Source organism: Prosopis cineraria, unplaced genomic scaffold (assembly GCF_029017545.1).
Source record: "Prosopis cineraria cultivar Desert tree isolate PC_DT_omini unplaced genomic scaffold, ASM2901754v1 PC11, whole genome shotgun sequence".
Lineage (NCBI taxonomy): Eukaryota > Viridiplantae > Streptophyta > Magnoliopsida > Fabales > Fabaceae > Prosopis > Prosopis cineraria.
The window spans coordinates 15420483-15433727 of record NW_026555342.1 but is presented as its reverse complement, the minus strand read 5'-3'; the positions used below and the strand labels follow the sequence as shown (position 1 = coordinate 15433727).

The 13245-nt window shown below is 30.7% G+C and overlaps 1 protein-coding gene across 5 annotated transcripts; it reads left to right on the top strand.

Annotated features, from left to right (window-relative positions):
- Positions 1 to 6019: 6019 nt before the first annotated feature.
- On the top strand, positions 6020 to 13231 carry LOC129287019 (phytochrome E-like). Of its 5 annotated transcripts, none has more exons than XR_008587573.1 (5): positions 6021 to 8389; positions 8711 to 9536; positions 9728 to 10021; positions 11886 to 12208; positions 12996 to 13231. XR_008587573.1 is itself a non-coding variant. In XM_054923158.1 (4 exons), the coding sequence occupies exons 1-4, from the start codon at positions 6337 to 6339 to the stop codon at positions 12008 to 12010; spliced, it is 3255 nt and encodes a 1084-aa protein (XP_054779133.1). In that variant the 5' UTR covers positions 6020 to 6336; the 3' UTR covers positions 12011 to 12452. The 5 variants fall into 5 exon arrangements, 2 of the variants coding, with proteins under 2 accessions (XP_054779133.1, XP_054779132.1); XR_008587574.1 differs by having other exon boundaries at positions 12897 to 13231; XR_008587575.1 differs by lacking the exon at positions 12996 to 13231 and adding an exon at positions 12508 to 12714.
- The last annotated feature ends 14 nt before the right edge of the window (positions 13232 to 13245 follow it).

Genomic DNA, 13245 nt, shown 5'->3' with positions numbered 1-13245 from the left:
AAATATTAGTCCCAAAATTTCAAAATGTTTTCACCATTTTTCATGAACTCATTAATTTATAATCATTTTTAACTATATATAAATACTTTGCCAATACTTATAAAAAAAATTATTAGGCCATAAACGCTTAAAAAATTACTGCTATGCTAAACATAAAATTTAGTCGCCTCATATCAAAGGCAATATTTATAATTGAATACTTTGTTTAAATAATAATCTTTGCATAAATTAATATACAAAATAATAACACATAATAAACGCTTTATGGATCAATTCTTTTTAAAAAAATAAATTAAACCATATTCATCAAATTATTTTCCTCAAACAGATTAGCTCATTAACAATTCTAATATTTATATCTTTTAAAATTATACAAATCAATACATTAAATTATTAAAAGTATAGAAATTTAGGTAGATTAAATTAAAATTTAGAGATTGAGTTACATTTGATCTAGTTAAAATTATAAAAATTAAATTTTAATTGAGTTAAAATTATAAAAATTAAATGATTAATTTAAAAAAACAATGAAAGGATATCTGTGAAAATGTGTGGTTATAGATTTTCTGTTTCTTTCATAATATCTCTGCTTCTCTTGAAGAAGGACGAGTACAAAAGAAAATTAAAAAAAAAAAAAGTGTGTGTCTGATAGACAGGGAGTACACGAACGTGTGGATGAGCTTGTGTATGTTGATTGACGTTATAGAGCGTTTCATGGTTAGGAGCACTTTGGTGGCCACAAATGGAGTAGAGGACCCCACCTACCAATCTGTTCATGCCTTGTTCTCATACTTCCATTAATGTTTGTCTTATTGGTTCTTTTTACTGTGCTATTTGCTTTTTTGGTGACATGACTTGAAAAAAATTATTGAATATTTTATGGCTTTTGTACTAGGTTCAATAAAAGACAGTTTAAACTTTAAATTGAATAAATTAATAATACTTTTTGCTTTGTGATGGAACTTTGGAGACTAGGAATGACCTGATGTTCTCGTTATGTTTTCTGCTTGATTTGTTGTTCTTTAGTCTGATGAAAATAACACCGTATAGTAAGCTTTCATTCATTTCTGAGACTCACAGAAAAGGATGATAAAGTAAAGATTATTTGGGGAAAAAAATCTGGGAGTATCCATTTGTTTTCTTTCAAGATTCTGAGAGAATATCATAATGCATATGCGGTACTAAGATAAGTATAAATGGTTATGTTACGATAATAAACTTAGTTAAATTTTTAAATTTATTTATAAATTATTTTTAACATATTTTATCAGAATTAAAAAAATTTTAAATCTTATTATATTTGTTTTAAAATTTAACAAGCTTTTACCTTTACATTTAATAAATGTACTTAAATTTCATTATTAATATTTTTATTTAAAATATTTAATAAAGGCAAAAACGTAAAGAGAAGCTTTAAAAATTGATAAGTGCTATTTAAATATAACCAAATTTTTTCTTCTCTTTATCTTATAAATAGAACTAAAGGAGTGTATTATAAAAGAGATTAATTTTTATTGCTGTTAAGATACTCCTAGGCCCTAGCATTTAAGAGGAACAAATAATACACATGTGGTAAGATTATTATCAAGCTTTTTTTTTTTTAAATACTAACCAATAACCGTCAAAGAAAATTTACATCAGTCAAATGACTAATTATTATCAAAATTTAAGTGAAAAAAAATTTAAATAGACTGTTATTAATTTAAAATAAATTATTATTAAAATCAGAATGAATACGTATTAATAAAAAATAATTTAAATTAATAAATATTTATTTAAATTTTAATAATAAATAATTTGTAGTTGATATAAATTTCTTCCATCCATCACTGAGTTATAGTTTCCTTTTTCTTTTTTCCTACTCAAAATCTCAAACTTTTTGACATTCTTAACTAATTCAAATACGTGTTGCAGATTCGACCCCAAATAAAAAAAAAAAAACTACGTGTTGTAGAATGATGATTCAAAACCAGGAAGATATATGTCTTGTGCCATCACGAGGGAGTGCCGGGCAAACCCTGGACATATATAGTCAATAGTGGGAAAGCAAGAGAGAAAAGTGAGCGTCCCATTGAAAATACAACAGCAAGTACCATACGACATATAATGACAGGTTTGTCGTTTCTTATATAAAAGATTATTAATTAGTAACATTTAGTAACATTTTTTAATTTTATCTCGCTGCCAATTACCCAAAAAAAAAGAATTTAATTCTGATTCAGGATTTTTACATGACTTTTCAAATATAGTGTTTTTTCTCTTGAATAGTTGAAATATTTTGATTTTTAAGACAAATTTAATAAGTTAATCACTTTTATTAAGTTTTGGTGAAGTGATTGAAAACAATATTTTAACAATCAAACTAGACAAGCCAAAAAGATTAATAGGTCAAGATTTTCATATTTTAATTGGTTAGATTGATAGTTGAACTGATAATATGATAATTAAAAAATATTTATGTACATATATAAATAAAATATTAAAAATATCGATACTATCAATCATAGTTAAGAGTTCTTCATCAATAACATATTAGGTTTAAATTCTCATTTTTTATATTTATATTTTTTATTTACCTTATTTTCCTTTTAAAAACAAATAAGTTTTCAATTTTCTCAATAATTTAATTCATATAATGTCAATAAATAAATTATGTACTTAAAATTTTAATATAACAACCCAAAATAATTGACATTGATATTTTTATATTGAATAAAAAATTATTGCTAAAATAAGAGTAAAGAGAAAAAGGAAAAATTATATGTTTAATCTTATATGCTTAAAGTGTTTATTTTCAATTAAATTAAGATGTTTGAATTTTTTATAAAATATTTATTCTATAATAAATCTTGTCATTAATATTATTAATATATCAAAATTCATTTATCTTGATTTGATTAGATAAAAGTATATTAAATATGTAAGTTTTAACCTGAACAAAAACCAATTTAAAACAATCCAATCATTCCGATTCTCGAATTAACTTCAGTTATGTCAAAACACCTTAGTTCAAAACAATTCAATTCCCAAAATAAGTTAGCAAGTCAAAGTGAATTGTTTTTGTATTTAGGTGACAGTCTAACTATTCTGTCTGTTTAGGTTGGTCTGGATCTCAAAGCATTAGATTGAAAATGACTTATAATAGGAGTTCAAATATATATGTATATATATTCTTTCTTTCTTTCGTTCATTTTCTTTGTTTGGTTGTTTATAACATATTGTAATGTAGTAAGAATGAGGTTCACCAATTTATGGCCGACCACCCTCCCACTTCATATGATTTAACTTATCGTCCCATTTCTACTTCGAGTTATCCACTGATCCGCTCATTTGAATCCTATGCATCACCAAATTATGTCTCTTTTGAATGGAAGATAAGGAACTGTTTTTTTTTTTTCTTAAAAAGGTTTTGTTTTACAAAAAGTTTAAATAAATAATACTCTCTCCGTTAAAAAAATATAAAATATTTTAATTAAATTTTACCCTCAATAAAGTAGTTACTTACTTTTAAATTAACCCTATCTTTTTATATTTGTTTCTATTAAACACTTTATAATAAATATAAAGTCATTATCAATAAAGATATTTAAAAAAGACAATAATTACACCTCAAAAGATTAAAAATGTCTTACATTTTTGAATATCCAATTTTTCAAAAAATTTCTTATATTTTTCAATAGAGGGAGTGATATTTATTTAAATTTTTATTGATAAATAATATTTATTATAATTTATTTTATTTCAAAATATAAAATATTCTTAACTATAATAGACTTTTTTTTAAGGCTGTGCAAAATTTTAGTTGTCTTTTTTAACTCAATCCAACAACGCAATCTAATTCGACCAGTAAAAAAATTGGTCTAGTCTGATTAGTTTTCTTTCATTTCAGTGAGAATGATAAGTAAAGACCTTGTAAGGATATTTATACTCCCTCCATTTTAAATTACAAGATATTTTTGAAAGAGATTTGTTATCCCAAAATATAAAATACTTTAAAAATATTAAGGTTTCATTAAATAAAATTATTTCAATATTACCCTTTCTCTATCTATTTAATACTAATTAAGCATAGATTTAATATTGTTAAATGAAGAATATTTTTAAACATTTATATTTTTATTTTAAAAAAATAAGGTTGTTAAGTGTATTAAATAAGATTTATTAATATGTAAAATTTTATTTAAAAGTATCTTATAATTTGGGATGGAGGGAGTATTAAATTAGGAACTTTAATATTAAAATATGATAGAAGGAGTATTAAAATTTGAAAATATAAATATTAAAAAAATATTAATTTTACATTAATATTTTTATAATATCCTTATTTATCATTCTCCCTTCATTCTAACAATGCATTTGATTTTTATTTTTACTTGAGTTTACAGAATCTGTGTAACAGCGAGAAATAAAAAAAAAAAAAAGTAAAAAAACAGAGACGTGGGCCAATGCTTTCCACTTGCACAGTTCCACCGGTGAGGCGAAAATTCAAATCATCAAACAATAACAGTCTGTCCCATATTTAGGGAAAAGCTGTCAGTCTCATTTTAGCGTCTTTTTCATCGCCATGCATTAAATGTACCTTTTATTGTGGGTTTTTTAAAAAATATTTTTAACCGATAATTGGTTTTGTGTGAAAGAAACTGATTCTTAGTCAGGTCGATGAGCGAAAAATTTCTATTTTTAATTGACGTAACAATACTTCCCAAAATAAAAAAAGCTATTTTTATTGCTTAATACATATTTTTGAATAAAATAATTGAGATTAACATGAATAACATGAGTTTTTGTTCTTTTAGCGCGTGGTTAGCGGTTGGATTCCCATCTCTGTGGAATAAATTATTTTATGCTGTTGAAAAATAAAAAAATCTCGTTCATGATGCATGTTTCTTCTGTTTAATATTATAAAATATTTTTTAAAATATCATATTAAAAAATGTAAGATATTTTGGATCTTTCAATGTATAATTAATAAAATTTTTCTAAAGATATCTTTTAATTAGGAGTGTAATTAATAAAAATTTTAAATTGAAACACTCTATTAAATAAAAGTAAACATAGAAAAAGTGTATGATTTTGAAGATAATTAACTAACTCATTGAAAAATATAATTTGTTTAACAATATTTTATAATATTGAATGGAAGAAGCAATAAAATAATAGTCATATGACTCAATTTTTGCTGATCTCATAGAAAAATACTCCATCCATTAAAAAATGTAAGGTATTTTTTGAGGAGTTGGATGTTTAAAAATGTAAAGCATTTTTAGTCTTTTAAGATATAATCATTGTCTTTTTTTCAAAAGTATTTCTATTAATGAATGATTTTATATTTATTATAGGATATTTAATATGGATAAATATGAAAAGATAGAATTAGTTAAAAAGTAGATAATTACTTTATTAAAAATGATTTTTTAAATGAAAAAAAGTAAGTGTTAATGCTATACTCCATGTCTCCATCCGATCCGTAACATAAGATACTTTCAAAAAGCTTTGCTTAGCCTTTAGAGAATGTCCACATATTTAACTAGTCCACTTGAGTGGTATGTTTGATTTTAAAACTGATTTGTAAAGTTAATAATTTCAATCAAAGATAATTTGGAATTTCTATAAAACAATTTTTTTAAAAAATGACACTTAACTAATCTTAACAACTTTTTATGTAACTTCATTAAAAGTATTTTATAAATAAGTTATGTGAAGTATTTTATTTATTTATTTATTTTAATTTAAACCAAATTACAACTCAAACGGTCCAACTAATGAGTATACAGTCAACCCAACGATTTTCTTTTTTATATCCGTACAGTTTATTGAGTCCACTGAAATATTAAAATAATCTTAAAAAAAGTTTACGTATTTACAGTCAATGACTAGACAAGTGGACTTTATAAACCCGAACATGTGAAACACTGGACAGTCGAATTTTGCATGGTCTAAAACACTACGCTTGCTTGCGGGACCAGGAGTAAAGCTTTCCCCTTCAAATTTCAATATTTCATACAGACCCAGCCACACACACACACACACACACACACACAGACTATCATATCATATTACGAAGTATGATACATGCCGTTGCTTTTGCTTTTGCCATTGCATACACAGATACGAGTGCTTAAACGATTTTAAGCAGCACGTAACCCACAAGCTGCAAGATGACGATAAGGACGTGTGCAAGCAATCCTCAATGTGGAATCCACCCACATCACAGAAACTTCTGAACCACGTGGGTTATGCTTATAAAGATGGATCTTTTAGCTTCGATACCCTCATGAGTTTCCGAGTCAAGAATCAGAAACCCTTAGAATTGGAAGAGCCAGAGGCCTTATAAAGATGACGAGCAAAGGAAGCAAAGATATAGAGAAGGACGCGTCCTCGCCTTCTTCCTCCTTCTCAGCGTCACCTGAGAGCAACATGAAGACCAGCTCCAGAATTGCTGATAAAGACAAAGCAATTGCTCAGTACAGTGCTGACGCGGGGATCTTGGCTGAGTATGAGCAATCTGGTGTGTCGGGAAAGTGGTTCGATTACTCGAGGTCGGTTCTTGATGCTCCGAAATCTGTGTCGGACGAGAAAATGACGGCTTACTTGTCGAGAATCCAAAGAGGTGGTCTTGTTCAGCCATTTGGTTGTATGCTTACAATAGAAGAACCCACTTTTCGGATTATTGGGTACAGTGAGAATTGTTTTGAAATGTTGGGTTTAAACGGAAATCCTCATTCGAAAGTGAGTCTGATTGGAGTTGATGCTACTTCCCTATTCACGCCTTCTTCCGGGGCTTCACTTGCAAAAGCTGCGTCATCTAGGGAAATTTCTCTTCTAAATCCCATTTGGGTCTGTTCCATAGCAACCCAGAAGCCTTTTTATGCCATAATGCATCGGATTGATGTGGGAATTGTAATTGATTTGGAGCCTGCAAGGTCTAGTGATCATGCATTGTCACTTGCTGGCGCTGTACAGTCTCAGAAACTGGCTGTACGGGCAATTTCAAGGTTGCAAGCTCTTCCTGGGGGAGATATTGGTGCTTTGTGCGATACTGTTGTTGAAGAAGTTCAAAAGCTTACTGGATATGACAGGGTTATGGTGTATAAGTTCCATAAGGATGATCATGGGGAGGTTGTGTCTGAAATCAGGAGGTCAGATTTAGAACCCTTTTTGGGTTTGCATTATCCTGCCTCGGATATCCCTCAAGCCGCTCGCTTCTTGTTTAAGCAGAACCGAGTCAGGATGATTTGTGATTGCCATGCAAAACCAGTTAAGGTGATTCAATGTCAAGAGTTAAAGCAGCCTCTCTGCTTGGTCAATTCTACCCTTAGGTCACCACATCAATGTCATGCACAGTACATGGCTAACATGGGCTCAATTGCCTCTCTTGTTATGGCAGTTATTGTCAATGGAAATGATACCACAAAGCTTTGGGGATTGCTTGTTTGTCACCACACTTCACCGCGTCATGTCCCTTTCCCACTTCGCTATGCTTGTGAGTTCCTGATGCAGGCTTTTGGCCTGCAGCTTTACATGGAGATGCAATTAGCATCACAGATGGCCGAGAAGAAAACTCTTAAAACCCAAACCTTACTATGCGACATGCTCCTCCGTGATGCTCCTTTTAGTATTGTTACTCAATCTCCTAGCATAATGGATCTTGTGAAGTGTGATGGTGCTGCACTGCTTTATGGTGGAAACTGTTGGCTGTTAGGCACAACCCCAACTGAATCACAGGTGAAAGACATTGCAGAGTGGCTACTTAGTAGTCATGGGGACTCAACCGGTTTGAGCACAGATAGTTTGGCCGATGCTGGGTACCCGGATGCTGCTTCACTGGGGGATGCAGTTTGTGGCATGGCAACAGCAAGAATCAATTCAAGAGATGTCTTGTTCTGGTTCAGGTCACACGCTGCAAAGGAAATCAAATGGGGAGGAGCCAAGCATCATCCAGAGGATAAAGATGATGGAGGAAAGATGAACCCACGACTTTCATTTAAAGCATTTCTTGAGGTAGTCAAATGCAAAAGTGTGCCATGGGAAGTATCAGAAATCAATGCTATCCACTCATTACAGATTATAATGAGAGATTCATTCCAAGATGCTGGGAACTGTGGTCCTATAACTCTGACTAATGTGCAGCAGGGGGACACTGATATGGGCGGGAATGGGATAGTTGAACTCAGTTCAGTGGCATTTGAAATGGTTAGATTAATTGAGACAGCAACAGTTCCAATTTTTGGGGTTGATTCAGCTGGTATAATCAATGGATGGAATGCAAAAATTGCTGAACTGACAGGTCTTCGAACCAGTGAAGCTATGGGAAAATCCCTTGTAAATGAAGTTGTCCATGAGGACTCACGGGAAAATGTTGACAATATTCTAAAAAGAGCTCTGCAAGGTAAATCTTTTCTTCTAAAACTTTTCAATGTTAAATGCCTTGAGTTATGACATTAGTATCAAAGTTGAAGCCATGGGATATCTGAAGACCCAGGGAAAACAAATGCTTCTAATATTTTCTAATGACTGTTGTAGATGAATGTTGAAATAAGTTACTCGTGTTTAACTCTGATGAATTGGATTTTGATTTGCGTGATTATTATTAATTTTTTCTTAAAGTAACCTATCTTTCTATCATTGTTAAAAGAAAACTATAGCGGATGCCTAAGCAAGTTACATTTGTACAATACTGTGGTTAATAATTCAGTCATGTATTCTCCAGGTCAGGAGGACAAAAATGTTGAGTTGAAGTTGAAACACTTTGGTCTCCATCAGCAAAAATCAGTTGTATATATTATGGCCAATGCCTGCACAAGTAGGGATTACACAAATGCTGTTGTTGGGGTATGCTTTGTGGGTCAAGATATCACTCATGAGAAATCTGTTCTGGACAAATTTATCAAGTTGGAAGGTGATTACAGAGCTATCATACAGAGTCCCAACCCACTAATTCCTCCTATATTTGCTTCAGATGTGAATGCCTGCTGTTCTGAGTGGAATGTAGCCATGGAAAGGCTAACTGGTTGGAAGAGAGATGAAGTTATAGGGAAAATGCTTCCTGGGGAAATCTTTGGAGGTTTGTGTCGGTTCAAAAGTCAAGATACAATGACTAGTTTCATTATTTTATTGTATCAAGGAATCAGTGGAAAAGATTCAGAGAAGTTCCCATTTGGATTTTTTAATAGAAAAGAGGAACTTGTGGAGGTTCTCTTAACAGTGAACGGGAGGACTGATGCAGGTGGAAATATAATTGGCTGTTTCTGTTTCTTGCAGATTATATCACCAGACCTGCACCGGCCCTCTGAAGAACAAAGGCCACAATGCGGGGTAAGTGATACACCATCAGGAAGGTTTTCAGAATCAAGGAAATTAGGTTATATACTACAAGAGATAAAGAATCCTTTAAATGGAATGCGTTTCACACAAAAACTTCTTCAAAATACAGCTGTCTCAGAAAATCAGAAACAATTTCTTGACACCAGTGATGCTTGTGAGAGGCAAATTATGACAGTTATTGAGGATGCAGATTTTGCAAGTATTGATGAAGGGTAAGTGTCTCGTTGTTCTCTATCCTGCATGGACTCTCTCTATAAGATTGTACTTTCCTTTGATCGCTGCTTATCACTGATGTTCAAGACATCATTATCTACATGCACTGAAATATTTTGATTTATGTAAATACTTACACAACAGACTAACGGCATTCCAAAATTTCTCTCATGTGCTGGTAATATTGCAGAACTTTGCAGCCAAAAGTGGAGGAGTTTCTTCTTGGAAATATCTTAGATGCCATTGTCAGTCAAGTCATGATCTTGATTAGAGAAAGAAACTTGCAGCTCTTTCATGAAATTCCTGATGAAATCAAAACACTTGCTCTATTCGGTGATCAAATTAGGCTTCAAGTGGTCTTGTCTGACTTTTTGATTAATGTGGTCTGCCATACACCATCTCCCAATGGCTGGGTGGAAATAAAGATTTCACCTGGGCTGAAGATAATACAAGATGGAAGTGAGTTTATTCATCTGCAATTCAGGTATACAAACTGACCCTTGTTTTGATCTCTGATGATCAGCACGTGGTTAAGTGGTTGCCAACGATTCTCCCCTTAAGTGATTTGCTTTCATCTTATATGACAAGTTCTTAGTACAAGATAGATAGAGTCTATTTGCTTTGACATTTCCTGTTTTCGTTTTCATCGAAAATGTAAGTGAAAATGCTTTTGAAGTTGAAGAGAAAATATCCCTTGGAAACATTTTCTAAAATAGGCTGAAAACAGAATATGTCTAAAAGATGTTCTAGCAGTTTCACAAAGTCACTGGTAAAACTTTCGTCATTTCACCATAGAATCCAAAATAAAAGATCTGACAGTTATTTATGATCAAACGCGAATATCCAATAACATTTGTTCCCATCTATTTAAATTGAGAGAATTAATGTGTAAGTCCTCATAATTTTTCTCAATTTTAAGTTAGATTCCTGTAATTTATTTTATTTTAATCAAATTTTTAAAATTTTATTTATTAAATATGTTAATCCTTCAAGGTTAAAATTAATAATGAATTATTAAATTTCCCAAACAAAAATAATTTTAGATTTTATAGAAAATTTAATTTAATACTTTTAGCCAAAATAAAAAAATTGATTCAAATGAATTTTTATTAATTTTTTATGCAAATTATATAAATATAAAAATATTTAAAAGATAACCTAATTATATAAATTTTGAGCTATAAAAATTAGGTAATTGATTCTAAAGTTATATAATCATTTAATAAAAATATAAACGTTCTTGATTTTATTTTTAAAAAAAAAATCAAGGATTTTAATTACCAAGGATTGAAAAATTTAATTGATTGGATTTAATTAAAATAAAATAAACAGTAAAGACTTAATTTAAAATTGAGAAAACTATAAGAACTTGCGGATATATTTTCCCATTTAAATTTGATCTATAAAAAAGAAGAAGAACAAATCTTTTTAACTTCAGAAAGTAAATACTCTCTCCATTCAAAAATGTAAAGTATTTTTTTGAGGGATTGAATGTTAAAAAATGTAAGACATTTTTAGTATTTTCAGGTGTAATCGTTGCCTTTTTTTCAAAAATGCTTCTATTAATAATGCTTTATATTTATTGTAGGGTATTTAATAAGGGTGAATATGAAAAGATAAGGTTAGTTTCAAATTAAGTAATTATTTTATTAGGGGGTGAGATTCAGTTAAAAATGTTTTACATTTTTGAAGGGAGGGAGTATATTTTTGAAATAATAAAATTTTGCATACAAAAGTATATTTTAAAAGTGAGGGAAATTTTCGTGCTCAATACAAGTGCAGATCCTGTACAAATCTTTATAAATGTGTAGAATATGCACTTCTCATCTATATTGTCCAGATCTAATTTACACCATATCCATGATCTAAATCTTATTATTATTCTAATTTTTTCATTAAAAACATCATTTTTTTAAGTGATAGTTGGACCCTATTTATTTTGAATTGTGTTTTTCTAATATGGAAAAGATACATATCAAAATAAGAATAATAAGATCAAGCCTATCTTGACAGTTCAAATTAGAAGCGTAAATACTACACACCTTGAGAGATGTGGAAGGAACCCAAACTAGTTCTATTCATGTCAGTGTTAGTAATGAGCTTATGTTTTTAAGTCCATTGTCACAAGTGGAAAGTCCAACTTCAGAATGAGTTGTATGTACGACCTTCGAACCTTCCTAATATGACATGCCTATCAAAAGCAAGCCTATTGGTACTATCAAATCAAGGTCATGAGTGGATGATCTTGGAACTGTTAGTCCTATCGTAGTTTCTGTCCATTTATTGTGATGGTCATGTCAGATGATTTACGGAGACTTAAGTCTCATTTTATTACCCTGTCGATGCAGAATGACCCATGCTGGTAAAGGTCTTCCTTCTGAAATTCTTCAGGAAATGTTTGAAGGTGGGAATCAATGGACGACACAGGAAGGTCTGGGGCTATACATGTCAAGAAAAATCCTCATTAGGATGAATGGCCATGTCAACTATGTAAGAGAACACAACAAGTGTTGCTTCCTCATTGATATTCAACTTAGAACAAGAAAAGAAAGGCAGAGGATTCTTCAAGCAGTAGAGACAAGCATGTTAACTTAGATTTGTTCACCTGATGCTCCTCAGAGTTATCAACAAATAAGTCTCTAACCCAGGTTAAGGACCTTGCAGATCTCTGGTAAGTACTGGTTTTTGTTCCGGGTTCATTAATAAACCGTCAGTATCTAAGAAACAGAGTTGTATAGTGTTTGACTCTTGTCTGAGCCATGGTGCAACACTTTAAATCATACTTGGAGAAAGTGTCATATTCTAAATATTTTAATGTCTAAGTTTTCCTGGCATCAGTCTGTGTTGCAAGTCATGGAGAATTTGCCCCCTGCTTGTGGGAAATATTTTTAAATTAGATCTCTTACATTCATGCATTCATGTTTTCCAAGAGTGATACAAAATAACACATAAATGTGTACATGGCTGTAGCATTTACAGAAAAATGGAGGAATTGCTAACCCTACCACCACCCAATCAAGGCTACAAGAATTTCTAATTGTTGTTGTAATGTTATTATTTGTATGAGTAGTTTTATCTGCAGGCTATATTTGCACACGTCACCTTTTTCCATAAGTGATTTTATGTATTTCCATGAAATAATTTTATCTGAAAATAAATTGAACATTATTGAAGACAGATTTCTTGTTTTTTTTTTGGAGAATTACATCTAGGTCTCATATAAAAAAATTAATTACTATAAAATTTGTTGTCAATCTGTTATCAATCTCTTTAGTTCAATTATCAATAGTCCTTGTAGTAATTAATTTTTTTGTGTGGTGCTTTAATATAATTCTCCTTTTTTTTGGAGGGGGGCTCAGGACGCTTTGCATGCTTTTATTATATCAATACAGAAAGTACTACCAAATTTTGAATTTGGGCTTCCGAGGTGCATAGCTTTTTACACCATTGATTTGTAGGAGCTTCAATTGGGCGGAGACATCCGTGGACGAGATGAAAATGTGTGGACTGTTGCATGCCCAAACGGCTATTGACAAAGGAGAAAGAAAATGGGTAGAAAGAGTATGATATAGGCTAGTGAAATCGAGTTTTTTTACTCACAATTTTACTCAAATTTAATCGGAGGAACCTGAACTCTCGAACTTGGATGATTTTACAAGTTAAATGGAGAATTTAGCAACCATTTATAGTTTAATCTTTTCAGCTTCA

Coding starts and splice junctions, on each gene's coding strand:
- LOC129287019 (XM_054923157.1), top strand. CDS start 6,337: ATGACGAGCAAAGGAAGCAAAGATATAGAGAAGGACGCGTCCTCGCCT. Junction 8,390..8,710: donor TCTAAAAAGAGCTCTGCAAG/GTAAATCTTTTC, acceptor TGTATTCTCCAG/GTCAGGAGGACAAAAATGTT. Junction 10,022..11,885: donor TTTATTCATCTGCAATTCAG/GTATACAAACTG, acceptor CTGTCGATGCAG/AATGACCCATGCTGGTAAAG.